We start from the raw sequence: 16927 nt of genomic DNA, 5'->3' as shown, positions 1-16927 counted from the left end.
GGCTTGCGCAGATATCTGTAGCTTTGCGCGAAATTAAAAAAGCGAACAAACAAATAAGAGAGAGAGAGAAACGGCAAATTAAAGTCATCAAATCTTCGAGTAGTAATTCTCACTATAATTTCAAGTAATGTATTCTGTTTTTACAACTAATATTGTTGTAATTTCAAACAACAAAGCAGCGATCTATACACGGCCTTTCTTAATTATGAAATGATAGAAAAAGAAAACTGAAAGTAGCAAGTCGAAAACATTCACTGTTAATTTTTGCACTGCTATTGTCTGACCAATCAGTGGAATTCTGAACGTCTCTGTTATAAAGCATCCACAATTTCAAACCGTGGAGCGCTATTTTCCGGCAAGGATCACGGACTGTGAAACCTTTGGTTCACAGTAAAGATACGCTAACTACCAGGCCACTTCAGGTCTACATTTTTTTTAAATTACGTTTTATTGTGCTCTTTTCGGAAATGTTATTTGTTTTTAAAAATGTTCCACGAGTGAAATTAAATAATCTGGAGAAATTGATTGAAAATAATTTTATAAAATATTTAATTTTACTGTAAAAATAGAACTTTAATAATACATCTGCTATAAATATTACAAAAACATAACTTCTTACTAATAAAGCGATGAATGTTTATACCAGTATATTAAAAAGTATTAGGACTTATCAAAGAGATAGGGCGTGCAGACTCAACATTGACTCAAACATTTTGTTCCGCATTTGAGGGTCATAGCTGCGCTATACGAACGACTGTTAAATCCATCTCTTCAGTTTAAAAAATTAACCCAGTAGCTGTTCGTAAGTTCGGCTGGCTATCTGTTTCTCTTTAGTCTATCAGTTCTTTTACCAACGAATAGTGGGATTAATCGTCAAATTATAACGCCCCCACGACTGAATAAGCGAGTACGTTCGGTGTAACGGGGATTCGAACCCGCGACACTCAGATTACGAGTCGAGTGTCTTAGCCACCTGGCCATGCCGAGTCAGCCTATTCAGAGTTACAAAGATTTCACATGCATAACTTTTAACACAATTTTAATTCACGGTAAGTACAATTTACGAAAGTCAAAATAAAACACAAATACTTGTATATTTACTTTCGTTCAGTAAATCGTACTTATAGTAAATTTCACTGTATGTATTTCAGTTATGATAAAACTTTTCGGCTACGAGATGATTACACATATGAATAAAAACCGTAATATGTGAAGCATTTATACAAACAATCCTTTAACATAATACCGCCAGGTGGACACTGGTAGTTTGTGATTCAACCACTGTGAAGTTTGTATGGTGTTTTCACTTCCTTTTAATACGTTTTTTTCTCTTAAGTTTGAATCTTGCAAACATTTCTACAAGTACGGTCGACTCCCCATTAACGTCGTCCCCAATTACATCATTTCACTTTTTGTATCGTCGAAAAAATTAATAAATATTAAATGAAATTAAAACGTAAAACTTGCTTGTTTGTTTGAAGTTAATCACAAAGCTATACAACGGGCTATCTGTGCTCTGCCCACCATGGATATCGAAACTCGTATTATAGCACTGGAAGTCAGCAGACTTACTGCTGTGCTTCTGGTGGGGAGATAAGAAAATTAGAAATTGTCAAAAAAAAATAACGTTTTTTCTATAAATTCCTTTCATGGGTTAGCTTTACTGGCTTTATTTACTAAAACTATTGCCAGCTCAGCTCTTCAGTCAATATTGTACTATGGTATGTATTTTTTAATTTCATCTATTCTTGATTAATTTTTATTATGGTAATATACGTTGTAATATATGTTGCCTGTGATCATATGTAGGGCGTTCAATTACGCTGCTGGAACACAACTTATACCATTATAAGAATGGGAAATTTGGTCCCCAGTAACGTCGTTTTCAATAATATCCCAATTCTCGAGAACGTAACCAGGACATTAATAGGATGGTGGGGGGACGTCAATTGTATATTCTACTTGTATTTTTTCTCTCTTGTTTCTTTGTATTATCTGACCGGCCCATTAAATCGTGCAGGTAACTTTTCATATTTCTTCTTTTTTAGATATATTGACGTACTTGTGTATGGGTTCCGTAGTAGACAGCTCCACAAAGAAAAACGGCGCAGAGAGCGAAACTGGCACCTTAACTACCGACAGCCCTCACCAATGCGAATAGAGCAACCAAGCAGTGTCGACCACCACGTTCTGATGATTCAGGAAGACAGAGATGCAACGCTTCTAGCTCTGTTGCAGAGCTTTATGGAATCAGCTCCTCAACTGGTGTTGCAAATCTACATTCTAACTCAGCGAGAGAAAGTGTCTCATGATCTTACGACAGGTACAGCTAGCAAGTTTTCTGAATTTATCTACCATAAACTTCCCTGCCGTGAAGCTAACGATTACAATATGATTATTTTCATTAAAATTATGCTTACCAGGTTCGTTCTCAAATTTGAATGGTATTTAACTTATATTACTTAACCACATTTTATTTTACCTTAGTGTATATTTTAATACCTTATGCATGCTTCTGTTATTTAGCAATTTAAACTTAAAATAATCCATTAAAGTTTAAAAACCGTCTTGTGTTCTTATCTCTGGAAATAATTATATGTCAGTATTTTGGAAACATGTAATAAGAATCACATTATGCATGGCAGTATTTTGTAAATTTACTCTTTGCAATCAAACTACCACTTTATTTGAAACACTGAAATTCCAGGATATATGCTCGCTTAGATTCAATAAATCTAATATCATATTAGTATATACAGGGCAGATGTTTTTCATCACAGTGTTTTACAGTTTGTCTCCAGGTGGCTTCTGTGAGCTCGTCACTATTTAACCTTTCCTGGACTTTAGCATTTTATCAACGTGCTCTTCGACGGTCAGTTCAAAACAAGAAGAACATGACACGAACTGGAACTGCGCTTCAATTTATGTGGCATTTTTGTACCATCGGAGCACGCGTGTTTGCACTAGCGCTGTTTGCTTCACAGTACAAGTTGTGGCTAGTGCCATTATGTGTGGGGCACTGGGGTATCATGACCGTTTGGATCATGCATCAACAAACTCATTTTTGTGATGGCGAAATGGGGGAACAACATCAGTGTGAAGAATACCTTTTCAACTTTGTCATCGGGGCAATTTATCTCATCTGTTTTCTCAATGTGAAGGACGAACCCACGAGGTACAAAGCTACCGCATATTACATCATTGTTTTTCTTGAAAATGTCACTTTCACTGTGCTGTGGTACATACAGGCTGAGTCAACCGTGTGGTATCACCTGCCAGCCTTTATTGGTGTGTTTACTAGCTCTTTATTTGGTGTAAGTATCATGACTGTGTACTATCGTTTCTGTCACCCTAACGGCAGACTCCCAGTAAAGAATCGTCGAGCAGGTTGCTGTTAATTTAACAAACACCGAGCTTTGGAAGAAGATCAATGCATTTAACGAATCACGAGGAGATTGATTAAAATACAGCTTGTAGAGAAGATAGTTCAAATATTATAGAGAGAAAAAAAAACTGTGATAAATTATGTAGGATAACGAGGGCTTGAATACGTTATCAATACAAAAGTGTCGAACTGACAAAACAATCAATCTGCATTTTTAAGTCTTCACTATAAAATAATTAAAACCCTTTCTACTGAGAATACCTATACACAGCTTTTTAGAGACTTGTTATTTCTTATGTGGTTTTATTGTAAAAACAATGTTTCATGTTGTACAGGAAACGTCAAAAAATAAAATTATTATAACGTATATACAGCTGGTAGGTAAACACGCAAGTTAGAAAAAAATTACTTCATACACGCTACTACGATGAATTAATAAATAAAACATACTAGAAATAATTTATAATATACATGTATGTTGTTACAAATACTATTACTAATTTTAGCAAAGTGCTAAATTAAACAAGGGAAACAAATTAGCATGCACAAGAAACATGTCAAAATATTATTTTAATCTTTAATGAAAATAAAATGTAATATGTTTTTTAAGTAAATACTCAAGTATCAAGAATTCAAACATCATCTATAACAAACAACCTATTCTTATTCCATGTCTTACATATACCTTATAAAATAAATTATGATACTGCAAACGCTTACCCTGAATTGTCAGGATCAATGGAAGAGAAAACACCAGATTCAGAACCCTCTGTCGCCATCTGCCGATCGTCCCCAGAAGTGCTTTTGAAAAACTCAGGTTTATGAACAGGACTTCCTTCAAGGGGAGTATCACAAGAATATGATGATAAGTGGGTAGCACTTGGTCCTCCGTGCTGGAAAAGTCCTTGCAGAAGTTCTTCAAAACTAATCCGTCCATCTTGGTCACAATCCAATTTATCAAACAACTGAGTGACAACCTATGTAAAACACAATTATTTTTTATTACACTTATTTATATAATTCTAAAGTATGTGATCCAAATTCTATACATAACCTGAGGAAGAATAAAACCAAAATATAATTTCCACGAATAATTACAAATCTTTCATTGCAGTGAAAAGTTATGCACTGTGGTCATCTTGCATTAGATAAAATCATTTAACATTTTACTACTATGCTTAGCTATTTTGTTTCATTCTAGGTTAAAACAACAACATATATATAAACACATACATTTTGAATAATAAAAAATTGTAGTAATTAATTCTTAACAACTGGCATCTTTATTGTAAACTGACAATTTTGCATCTCGGATAAGCTCTTGTAAATCAAACCTAAGGAAACAAGTGGTAACAGAGGAGCAAACACAGATTTTTGTAGGATTCCAATGTCTTGAAAATTCAAAACACACACATACACAGACACCAAAAACGTTTTTGACAACCAAACAAATGTTTATTTGTTGGAAATTATATACACGAATACACATGGGCTAGGTCAGTATCAGTGTCATATAACAATGTTCTTCCAATGCAATTAAATATAGATGAATAGTTTGATGTGAACTAAAATAAAAACCATCATTATTTTAAGTCGAACATCAAGCCTAAATTGGTTTTGATTAGACTGTAGATAGTCCTGGTTTCATAATTTCAATATAAGTTTTGGAACAGATTGAGTTTAATTAGTTTTAATTAGGATATATATAATTCTAGTTATAATAGATCAATAAACACTAATAGACTGATTGAAGAGAACTTTTCACATGTATCCTTGGAAGATTGTGATACAATAAACAAAGAACACAAGGATGCTAGGTATAAATAAACATACTCTCACTGCAGTGTCTTACCTCTTATTTCAAAAAGCATCAACATATTCTGCTATTGTATACATTTTAACAAAAATAGCACTATTTTCTAGACCAATCACAAAATATTAAGTATTTTTTGGTAGAAAGGTATCAATCATGTTTTTTAACTTTGTTTTGTGTCCAAGAAACAGTATAAATCCAGTTCAAACTTTTTTACACATTATTAATAGACTCAATGACATGTTTAAAACTGTTAACTAAAAGTAGTTTAATGTCAAATCTTACATCATCAGACATTTCCATTCCAATATGTTCACATACACTGGTCAACTCTTCTACATTCAGATATCCATCTTTACCAACATCCATTTTTTTCCAGATACTTTTAAGAAACTCCTCTGCACTTTTTTTATGTGAACTAAATGATGGGTCCAATTCCACAGTGTTGGCTGTCTGGGAAGTAGATGCTGCCCTATAGTGTTCCTAAATTTGTGCTCTGAAGTAGAGGATACTGATTGAACGGGAGAATAGAATGTTGAGGTTTTGGGGATTAAATCATTATATCTTCTATAAATATTTGCCCTTTCAGTCCATGAGGTCTCCTGAAGATAGGATGAAACAATATTATATTCCTTCAAATATGTAATCTTGAATTAATTACATTAACTATTCAAGATGTAAAAAATAAATTTTACAAAAATAAATTATCATAGACAAAAAAAAAAAAAAAAGATAAAATTTATAACTTTATAGTATTCAGGTGCACAGATACCCATCTGTGAAATCTGGTTTTGGAAATTTTATACAAAGTATTATTTTAGTCAAGGATGGTAAAGAAAGTGTAAATATACAAATGATAAAATAAAATAATCTTTTATCTACAATAACTGTTTTTGTGTTTTTATCCAGTAGCCCAACTATCTCTTTCTTAAAGCTCAAACTGGCTGCTGAAGTAGATAGAATACTTCTGAAAACATCTACTCAGGGCAAACCAGGATAAATAATAATGAAATACCACACTTTAAAGACAGACAAAGGTCACAGTGTGGTATCCTACAACTCTTTCTAAATAACATATATAAAGAAGAATAACCCCCAACTCATACTACCTTGTACAAATATCTGAGTCACCCTTTGATACGGGCTTACCCAACCCAAGGAAGTAGACACAAATACAGAGTCAAGGTGATATAAGCTCTATGAAATTGTCATAATAACATGTAACCTTTACTTGAGTAAGAGGATTATATATCTATGACCATTGTACAACCAGTTTATGAGAAAACTGTGACCATATGCAGAATACCTGGATGGAAACATACAGAAATTATATAAGCAATCTTAAATAATGATATATTCTATGGTACTTGTGGAAGGGTAAAATTAGCAATTATTTCAGCTGATATAACACAAGAGAGAAAGAAAAATAGAACTCATTTCTTGAGGAGTTACATAGTCTACTACTTTTATGGAAATTTTAACTAAAGGGTAAAACAAACTTCTTTAAAAACATAAAATATTTTCCACAAGTATAACTTTAACTGATATTATAATATTAAAACAGATTCCTAGAACAATTCCTGCCACTGAAAATTGGTTCAGTCAGTGAATTGTTTGTTTTTCATTCTTGGCTGATGAGAGTTGACACTGCCTGAAACTTTAGTTTTCAGCTGTTTATGATATATTTTTCTTGTTACCTACAATCACTTGAAGATTTTATCCCAAAACAAGGTATAGTGACTAGGGCATGAAGACAAGTTCATTTCTGGCCTTGTTTGGTAATGCAGTATTATTGGAACCAACCTGAAAGTTACAGAATGTTGTATGTTAAGCCACCAAAATTAAGAACACAAGCCAAACAATACAAAAGTTAATATACTTTAACCCCAACCTGAATATGAGCAAAATGTAATAAACCAATTTCAGAATTATATGACCTGTCCTGCCTTACTCAACCTAAAGAAACAGAGATTACCTAGTTTGCAATTATGAACCAAAATGCTAACTCCCAACCTTGCATAACAACACCTTCTGTCCCCAGAATTATAAGAAGTATGTGGAACAAACTAAATTCAATCAATGTCACAGAAAGTGACACTTCATATATGAAATTACAAGGAATCAAAGACCTTCTTGCATGATCATCAAAATAAAGGGAATGACCAAAAAAGAATGGCCATACAGAATTCAACCACATAGCAAAGAGTCTTCTCTGAGCTGGAATTACAAGAGAGTCTTCTGGGTTCTCTTCTCCTTGTGTAGAATAATGAGTACAAGTATCACTCAAGAGAAATAAACCTCTGTCCACCACTTTAATGATTTAAATTTAGTAGTAATAAAGACTCCCATGCCTCACTAGGAAAAATGGAATACTCACATTAGAAAGTACTGAGAATGATGCTCTGGAGACAGTGCAAACCACCCTGTTTTATTCAATCTATAAGTCAGTAAGGATGGGCAAAATTCCCTTAAGCTTTATTCATGATAGTCTATGAGTGGCAGTCCAGTAGCGTGTTTGTCTTTGTTTTATAATTGTGTAACATTCAGAAAGTGCAGAAGATGGTGATTTGGAACACCCCATCTCAACAGAGCTTGTTGCTGTTAAGAAAATTTGAAATCAGTCAGCTGGTAACTATGGCAGATTTGTAAATAAGCACACCTGATCAGGCAATACCCATCACAGAGTGAGATCCAAATGAAAAGGGCAAGATAGAACCTGAAAAAGAACAGAAATAAACACAAAATAAATGAAATCACCTTTTTTTTACAAATAAACTGGGACATAGAAAATAGCTACAGGAGATATGCAAATAATAAGATATAAATGTATTAGGTATTGTCCATACACCAGCCTGTGCAATCTCCTTCAGTAGACAACACAATTGAGCTGCCAGAGATATCAAGATATTGTAAACTTGATGAGACCCAAAGAAGTTCTCTGTTCTTCCAATGAAAGCCTAGTGTAAGCAATACACCCTATCTGATGAGCCCAACTAGTCAAAGTGGCATGGCACCTTAGAATCTCAACGTAAAAACAAATAATGGTGACATGACCCTCAAAATCCTTCAATGCATACAACATAAAATCAATGAGCCAAACCAGGGCATAAAAGACAATCCAGGCCAAAGTGTTCATAAAAATGGGAAGTGAAGGAAAACTGAATAGGAGAGAAAGCCTCATCTTCTTCTCTAGTCACTTACGTCTTAGGAAGAGAGGACCTATCAGAATGCAACAGAACATAAGTGGAATGATAAAAAGTCTTCTGAACATGAGTTGCAAACACAACCAAATGTTGACATCCACTAACCAACAATAGAAGAAAATAAGTCTTAATCAAAAGGTAATTTGGGGAGCATGGTACTAAAGGTTCAAAGGGTGGATAAAGAGAACCACCAAGATATCCCAAATAGGAACCTGGAGAAGGCATCGAGGGCTCATAACCTGAAAAGATTGTAAGAGCACTGACAGAACTGGGGACTAAAAACTTTACATCTTCAAAAAAAATGAAAAATAGCAGACAAAGCCACCTTGTACAGAGAAATGGGCAAATGTGCCAAACTTTGTTGAATAACCACATCAGAAATATAAAAAACATCCAACACAGTGGAATAAGAAGGATTAGAACAATGTCTCAGAGACCACTTATAATAAGTAAACCACACTATTGATAAACATCTAATGAAGAATGTTAAATGGACTGTATCAATAAAGATTCCACCTGAAAGGTCAATCTCTGACATCATGCAACAGAATGCATAAAAAAATCAGGCAAGAAACTGGAGAATAGTGATCATCAGATGAAGAATGCTCGACTGAGTCTGAAACAAGAAGAATGAACAAAGAAGAAGCAGAGTAGGTGGAAAGTTCTGAAGATAATGAAGCAGTGGAAAACAAGGCTGACCTAGCCAATATGGTGCCACCAGAACAACTTGACAGGATGATGAATGATTCAGTGCAAGAACTTTGGATAACAGATGAAACTCAGGGAACACATAAAGATGAAAAGTTATCTAATTTGTGCTGAAAACACCTATACCCAAAGCCAGAGAGTGAGGGACAGGATACTAAAAGGGTGAAAGCTGGGCATTCCTGTGATTGGCAAAAACATCAATCTGATGCATTCTAATGAAAAACTTGCAGGTAAAGCATCCTTTCTGTGAGAAGAGCTCTGTTGGGTCAAGACAACTAATTGGCTATTAAATTCATAACACCTGGATGATTACAATCAAGGAGAACAATCTGGTGAGTGTGGGCTCAAAACAGAAGATCCAATGTCTGAAAACAAAAAGACATGAAGTGAGCGAGTACCCACTGGCTTGAAAATGTAGTAGACCACAGTGGAATTTTTCAAGTGAAGCATTACCATCTTCTCTCACAACAATTCGAGAGCACAAGACATAGCTTGTTGAACTGCTAGAAGCTCAAAAGGATTGATGTGGAGAGAAGATTCCTCTTCTGTCCAAAGGTCCTTGAATTCCATATCCCCTACACAAGTTTCTCATTCCTGGAGAGAAGCATCCATTAAAAAATATTTCTCTGGACAGGTGATAGGAAAGTCTACTGCCATATTGTCATTGTTCAACACCAGTCAAAATCAAGCAGGCTGATAGAAGATATGGTCACCAGATAATATGGCACATCCATGCAAATGTTCCATTGGTCATATAATAACCACTGAAGGGAATTTATGTGAGCCTGATCCAAAGGAATGAGTGATTTCAAAAATGTTTGCATCCTCACAAAAGTTAGAATTACATGTACTGATGGAAAAGGAAATGACTGTATTAAAAGAATAACCAATTACATGGCTTGAAGGCATTGAAGAAAAGGCTGGGCCCAACTGAGATGTAAATCGAAAAATACCCCAAAATGGACTAGTTACTGTGTATGGGTAAGAAAATATTTTCTGTTTTGATTAGAAATCCAGATCTTACCACATTAAATAAAAGAGAAGTGTGAAGGTCTGCCAAATGGTGGGAAGGAGCAAGAATAAGCCAGTTGCTCATATAATGGTAACTGTATCTACCCACTGAGTGAGGATTGCATGAAAAAGATCTGATTATTTTATTGTATAGATGCAAAACTGAAAAGTAGAGTAAAAATTGAAAACCTATCTCTCATGTACAAAATGTAGATACCAACGTGAGGACTCCACAATCAGAATATGAAAGTAAGTATCAGCACAATTGAGTGTTTTCATCTATAGACTAGGTGCAAAGTGCCACTGGAGGGAAAAACAACTCTATGATAAACTGAAGAGGCTCTAGGAAATGATTGAGATGAGAATGGTTGATGTCATGTCACCCAACTGCCTGCTTTTTTTGGTACCACAAACACTGGAAATAAAACCCTCAAGAGAGAATAGTTAATGCACTCTATGGTAACATTAAACAGAAAATCTTGGATGACTTGTACCTGATACCTAGATGTAAGACAATATTTGGGGAGGAAAAAAGCAATCAGTATGGCAAACAATGAAGGAGATGTGAAATGAAGAACAAACCATCTTGTAAGAACCTGAATGACCCCTTAATCACTGACAAATGTTTCACATAAAGACACAAGCCATCTGAATCAAGCCCTCACAGGATTCCCCCTAATAAGGGCAGAATCTTCCCTTTGCCTGAAAGAAAGTGGAGTCCACAGGAGGTCTGGAAACTCAAACTGTAGTTGCAGTAAACCATCAAATAGAAGACTGGAAAAGGTGAGAGGCCAGTACCAAAATAGAAGGGTAAAGATGGACCACATCCACCCCAAATTCCAAGGAATCTGGAATATTTGCAAAATTCGAATGTACAAGAAAAGAAGCCTCTCTGATAACCCTAAAGGCTGAAGAAGGAAGTTGGACACCCTCATGCAAAGCATTTTTCTCCATAAAATCCAAGCAACACACCAACCAAAAAACCAAAGAGAGTAGAAGTTGATTACCTTACCAAATTAGATGTGAATAAATAACTAAGATCCTTTGAAAATTGGGCAGAATACCCATTATAGGTATCAGATAACAGTTGGAAAGAAGATAAAAAGAAAGTAAAATTGTTATATAGGAAAATCAAGTCTGGGAAAATTGAGTTCGATCAAATAGTGGAATCAGGTCTAGAACCCCAAATAGGAAGAAGAGAATTTAACCTATGAGAATATAAATATGGGTCCTTCAAGTGTGATAGAAAGCAAGGCATGATTATCTGATAAATGTAGAGGACAAGGCATGACAGCATCCTTTCTCAATTGACCAGCAAATCTCTAAGCATGCACACCAATGTTTGGCAAAGGTGGAAAGACTTGGTAAACAACCAAATGACTTTGCTCCAAAAAAGAAAGAAAGGAGTCATTAACCACAAAGGAAATGCTGAAGACATTACAAACTTGATGTACTACTTACAAAACAGTACAGGAGGTGGGTGGTCCATCTTAGGCTCATAATTAGCTGTATGAACAAAAGAAAGAGCTGGAAAAGAGAGAACAAATTCTCTAGAAGTGGCAGATTAGGAGCACTAGGAGACTCTGTAACAGCAATGTGAATATCCGAATTCATATTGGAAGAATCTCAAAATTTTGAATTTTTTTTGGAAATTAAAGAAAATAAGATGATAAGTTTAAAACCCAAGTTAATAATAAAAACCCTTCAAAGTGTATACAACACATTAGAAAATCTCACAGCAACCAAATACAACTATCGTTATAACATTCTGCCATAATGAAAAGTGAATAAGAAGTAATAACAGGGGGAGCTTACATACAAATTTGGTATAGGGGATACATTAACATATGAGGAGAGAATTTCAAGATTTAGATTGCTATAATCAATATTATGGGATATAAATACTGGAGGTAAGATTCATACTAATGTTTAGATGGGCAATGAGAAGAGAAACTTTTGTTGGGAAAAAGATAAAGCATGAGAGAAAGTGTGTGTGTTTTGGAATAAAATCTTCAATAAATTTTAAGTGACAGGAAAAATATATCATGACCAGCTGAGAACTAAAGTTTCAGGCAATGTCAGTTCTCATCAGCACAGCCATTAAAGCTTCATTGGACAATAGTTTTTATCACTGTCATATTTGAGCTGATGAGAAATGACACTATGTAAAACTACAGTTTTCAGATAGTCATGGTAAGGGTTTTAGTCTCAAATGTAAGCTTATACATTTTTATATCTGAATTTACTCCCTTAATATATGAAGAAAACCTGAGTGCCACATTAAAATGGAAAGTTAAATTGCCTTAACTTCTCTTTTGGAAAGAATAAGTGTTAATGTGTACATATCTAAAGTTACACCAAAATCTTTAAACTAAAAATAAAACTGCTTCACTGTAAATTATGTAGCAAAATACACATCAGTTACATTTGTGAAGACAATCTGATATTCTTTTCACTTCATTACATACTTAGAAAGTAAAGTGACCAGGAAAGATGAAGCAGAATTGCTAATTTACATACAGTAAAATGTGCCAATGGTAAATTGTACAACTACCACTTTAATACTAATTCAACTATTAAAAAGCTATTCTTTCTTTTAAAAATGAGCTTTAGAATAAGCTGATCTGAGGTTTAAATAATTTTTATATGCATTTTAGATGTTTCTTATGCTAGATAAATTCCTTCTGCTATAATTACCTATTGTTCTGAATCATTAATTTACAGTCATAAGAAATATTTCTGTAAAGTTGAATATTGTACAAGTAAAAGTATTGTTTGCAAAAGTAGACAGCAATTTATTGCACTTGAAGGTTAGTAGATACCTTGAGGATATTAGCTCTGCTATTGTTTGATGGAAAAGACCAACTATGACATTGATAGTACATACACCCTTGGAAGAATAGCATTATTATTATTACAGGCTTAGAAAAGGCTGAATGCATTATATTAAAATAATTTTGGAGCTACACACTGCTACTTTAGGCTATGCTCTATCTGATGATGATGCATCTGAATAATAGCCATGAATACTATCATGTACAAGTGCACTACCACATCCTGCATGTTTTCCATAATTCATCTAGTATACAAAGACAAATCATTAACAACTATTGCAACAATCCAATTTGTACAGAAAATTAGAGGAGCTGTCTGGTGACTAAAGCAGTGTCTCCTGATATGAAATGGCATTAACACCCATTCATTCTCAAGCTGCATGAGGTATGTGACAGTTGAATTAGAAGTGTAATTGTTGGTCTCATTTCCATATGTGGTACAAAAGATCTGGAACATCAGTCTAATAATAAGCAGATTAGACTTCTCTTACATATCAATTCTTCTGACCCCTAACTAGCCACTGGCACAACATTTGCTGATGATCCTGAAGTCCTTTGAAAGGTTTTCATGGCACAACATGTATCACTGTAAACAATTCTTCACCTATTTATTTGTAGACAATGGCAAGACAGTTGCTACAGATATTAAGCTATACATAAGCTTTGTGAAGAAGTTATATCCATTTTTCCACAGCTTGGTAACATTCCATTTCTAGATATGGCATGGAAACATTTGAATTGTGTTGCTTTACCAGCTGGAAATTCTTCTTGATTACTTTATGTGTTGTTATTCTGGACAAGTGATGGCTTTTGCCACTGGCCTTTGAGTTCAATGGATTCTTATCTGTTACAGTACTTTACTTTGTTTACCATGAGCACTATACAACTTATAGCAAATCTATTTCTGGATGGTTTGATGCCTCAAATTGATCTATGTCGCTTTGTTTTCCAAGCTATTAAGTGTAAAGAATACCTGTATCTTAAAAAAATTCTAAATCTCCAATGTGAACACATCTTTAATACCTGAATATACTATTTCATCTCAGTAAGGATTTTTACATATTCTTCACAAAAGTGTTCAATTTTTGGTGGCATCATACTACCTATCAAGTGCCAATGTTAAAATGTAGTTCTAATATACTCCATTCCACCTGACTTCATACTGACTGTGATCACATGACTTACTGAAAATCATTTTAACTTATTTGGTGTTCACAGTCTACAGTAAAAGCACCAACTTTTTTTTTAACACTCACAAATTTGTCTTACGTTTTCAATAATTGTTTTCACACTAAATTGTGCCCTATTTGTTACTTTCATAACTAAGTCAAAATCTGAGAATTCAGATTTAGTACTAAAAAACCTCCTGTTATTCTGCAGAATCTATTTAATTACTATGAATGAAAATCAGTCTATTTGAGAATACAACAGTTTTAAGCAGACTGGAATTATTATAACCAGGAGTAAAGTTTCACATGAAAATCTTTAAACAGTATCTTTTTGATATTATCAGTATACAGGAGTGATATTGCATATCCTTGTTTGTACACCTTGACACTTAAAGTGTATTATATTGAATCATATAACTCTAAGAACAAATAAACTATGATTCAATCTCTGTTTTAAATGCATACTGATAAATTAAGGTATATTCAATGACCCTGAATGTTCCCTCCTGTCAAGATGATTTGTAGCTGAATTAGAAGATGGACAAAAAACAGCCAGATTAATTACAAAATACTAAATTACTTTTAGTTTCTAATCTATAAATTAAATGAACAGTTTATTACACAAAGAACATAAACCGTGATACTAGCAGTTTAAATACTGCTCGTTACAATCAAATTTTCCTTTGTGCAGTTTTCCATTTGTTAAATCAAATGACTTTTAAAAATGATTTTCATTTTCCAATTAACTACACTAAATTAGTACTACTTTATCACTTTTCTTGAGATATGCACTTGTAAATATTTGAAAGCTTTTTAAATTTTTCTCTGGCATAGCAGAAAAACTGTGATTTAGGAAAAAGATATTTATTAGTGTTATCTTTTCCAGTAACCTTCCAAGATTATAAGTTTTACAATAATGACCTATATTCTTGAAAACAAAAATGTATAATCATTAAAACTGGCTCTAATTTTAACAAAGAATCACTTTAATAAATGTATATTACTTTTTGCTTATTTAACAAAACTGATCATTAGTTATTGTTTACATTATATCCTTAAACAATAAAATTTCTTTATCAATGAAAGAATCACAACAAATTTTAGTTTTATCGATGACAAACATCATAGATTTATTACACTACTTCCTGCAACAAATTATTATATCTTTAATAAAAGAGAAACAAATATTTCTGAGAGAAATAGTGATTAGCAGTCATTTAGTTATTAATTGTTAAAAAAAAAACTGTGTATACTTCTAAGTGATCTCATTTCTATAATAATTTCTCCTGAATATTTAATAACCATGCCATAAAATATTGAAGTTAATGAGAATTTTCCAATGTAATTTCAAATCTGGTTCATTTAATAACAGCACATAGCAACAGAAAGAAAAAGAGATAGATAGAGATGTAACACAAAAATTATTTTCTGGAACTTATCTGTGCTATCATAAAAAAATCTTGCAAGGTAGCCAATCAGTCATTAAAACTGTTAATTACTAGAAGTAATTATATTCTAGAGAAACAAATTTTTTTTAAAATTTGATTGAGAGGACAAAAACAAGTTTCTGTGCTTTAACCATGAATAACTGTAAATACAAGAAAATTCATGAGTCCAGTGTGAGACTTCTACTGTAGTATTCAGGTACACTTATATCCAACATAAATGCAACTTTAGGATTGTTAACAAAAGAACAAGTAGAACACAGAGAGCAAAACAAACAAATAAATGCACAACAATAAAAAATCACCTGTATTCACAAAAATGATTGTAATATCACCACATTACTGGCCAGTTCCTAATTTTATGTGACTAGCTGCTGGGGTTGAAGATAAAAGTGAAATGTCCATCAGAATAAAACAACAGAAAAAGCAAAATCAGGAGAAAAAAAAGTGATGAAACTATGTAAATATCCCACTTTCATCTTCAACTAAAAGCTTTGGTAAGGTATCTTACAAGTCTAAGTGTTTATTTTCAATTCTAAGCTATCCCAAGCCAGCTGTACTAGTTTCTGTACTGCCTTTTAAACAGGTTACCTTCAAGAAATTCATACAGAAACATGTTCAAGTTAACTACTGACTTGAAAACAAATATGTAAGTGGATTAGGACATGCTTACAGCCTAGAGACATTTATTTGACATAGGCATGAGAAATGACATGCAGAAAATCAATTGTATTTTGAACAATCTACCTCTATATATATATACCAGAATAAGGATATTATAGAAGTGGGAAATTAATAACTGTTCCAGCAAAGTTATTTCTAATTTAATTTGAGCAATACTAAAAACCACAGGCAAAGTGATTTTATTTAGCTTTGCAAACATCTAATTTCAAATTTGCAAGCTCATCTGTTATTACAGAGTTTTTCATCTGATGATATTTAAAATATTTAAAACATTCCAACATACTTAAACTATTTTCAGCTGAGCTGACAAATACAGTTCTTTAGAGTCTATGTTTGAGTAATGGAGTCTAAAATGATAAATGTTTAAGTTCATTATTATTATTGAATTTCTAGTGTGTAAGACTGTGTTTCCAGTGAAATTTAATATTTAATACTTTCCATGAAGTCTCTGTATGAATAAATAAAACATTCAGTTCAGTATTTCAAAATGGAAATACTGTAACAGTTTTTATATGGAGTCTCATTCAGTACGTACTTAATCAGACAAACATAAAAACTGTTAAAAATTTGAACATTTGCCTCAAGAGAATCATCCTAGAGATAATAGCATGCAGCCTGCTCTCACACGTACTCCTAGAAGTTTGATAATTCAGTGAGTAACAATAACAATCAGTT

General features: G+C 33.3%; 2 protein-coding genes across 11 annotated transcripts in view; one reads left to right on the top strand and one right to left on the bottom strand.

The window, feature by feature from the left end:
* LOC143250670 (XK-related protein 4-like) overlaps positions 1 to 3825 on the top strand; it is a 31200-nt gene extending 27375 nt beyond the window's left edge. Inside the window, exons 3-4 of the mRNA XM_076501559.1 lie at positions 2049 to 2323; positions 2791 to 3825. Coding sequence (XP_076357674.1) covers positions 2049 to 2323; positions 2791 to 3398 — 883 coding nt within the window. The 3' untranslated portion in view covers positions 3399 to 3825. The remainder of the gene's footprint in view (positions 1 to 2048; positions 2324 to 2790) is intronic.
* Positions 1 to 16927, bottom strand: part of LOC143250628 (uncharacterized) — a 113687-nt gene that overhangs the window by 60553 nt on the left and 36207 nt on the right. For all 10 annotated transcript variants that reach the window (XR_013028286.1, XM_076501533.1, XM_076501545.1 and 7 more), the window contains 2 exons: positions 5484 to 5800; positions 4106 to 4362 (listed from right to left, as the gene is read on the bottom strand). Coding sequence is in view for 9 of the 10 variants with exons in the window: in XM_076501533.1 (XP_076357648.1) it covers positions 4106 to 4362; positions 5484 to 5567 (341 nt within the window). In the remaining variant the exon portion in view is untranslated. The remainder of the gene's footprint in view (positions 1 to 4105; positions 4363 to 5483; positions 5801 to 16927) is intronic.

The sequence above is a fragment of the Tachypleus tridentatus genome, chromosome 1 (assembly GCF_004210375.1).
Source record: "Tachypleus tridentatus isolate NWPU-2018 chromosome 1, ASM421037v1, whole genome shotgun sequence".
Lineage (NCBI taxonomy): Eukaryota > Metazoa > Arthropoda > Merostomata > Xiphosura > Limulidae > Tachypleus > Tachypleus tridentatus.
The sequence above is the reverse complement of the archived record's forward strand: the minus strand, read 5'-3'. Positions and strand labels throughout refer to the sequence as shown.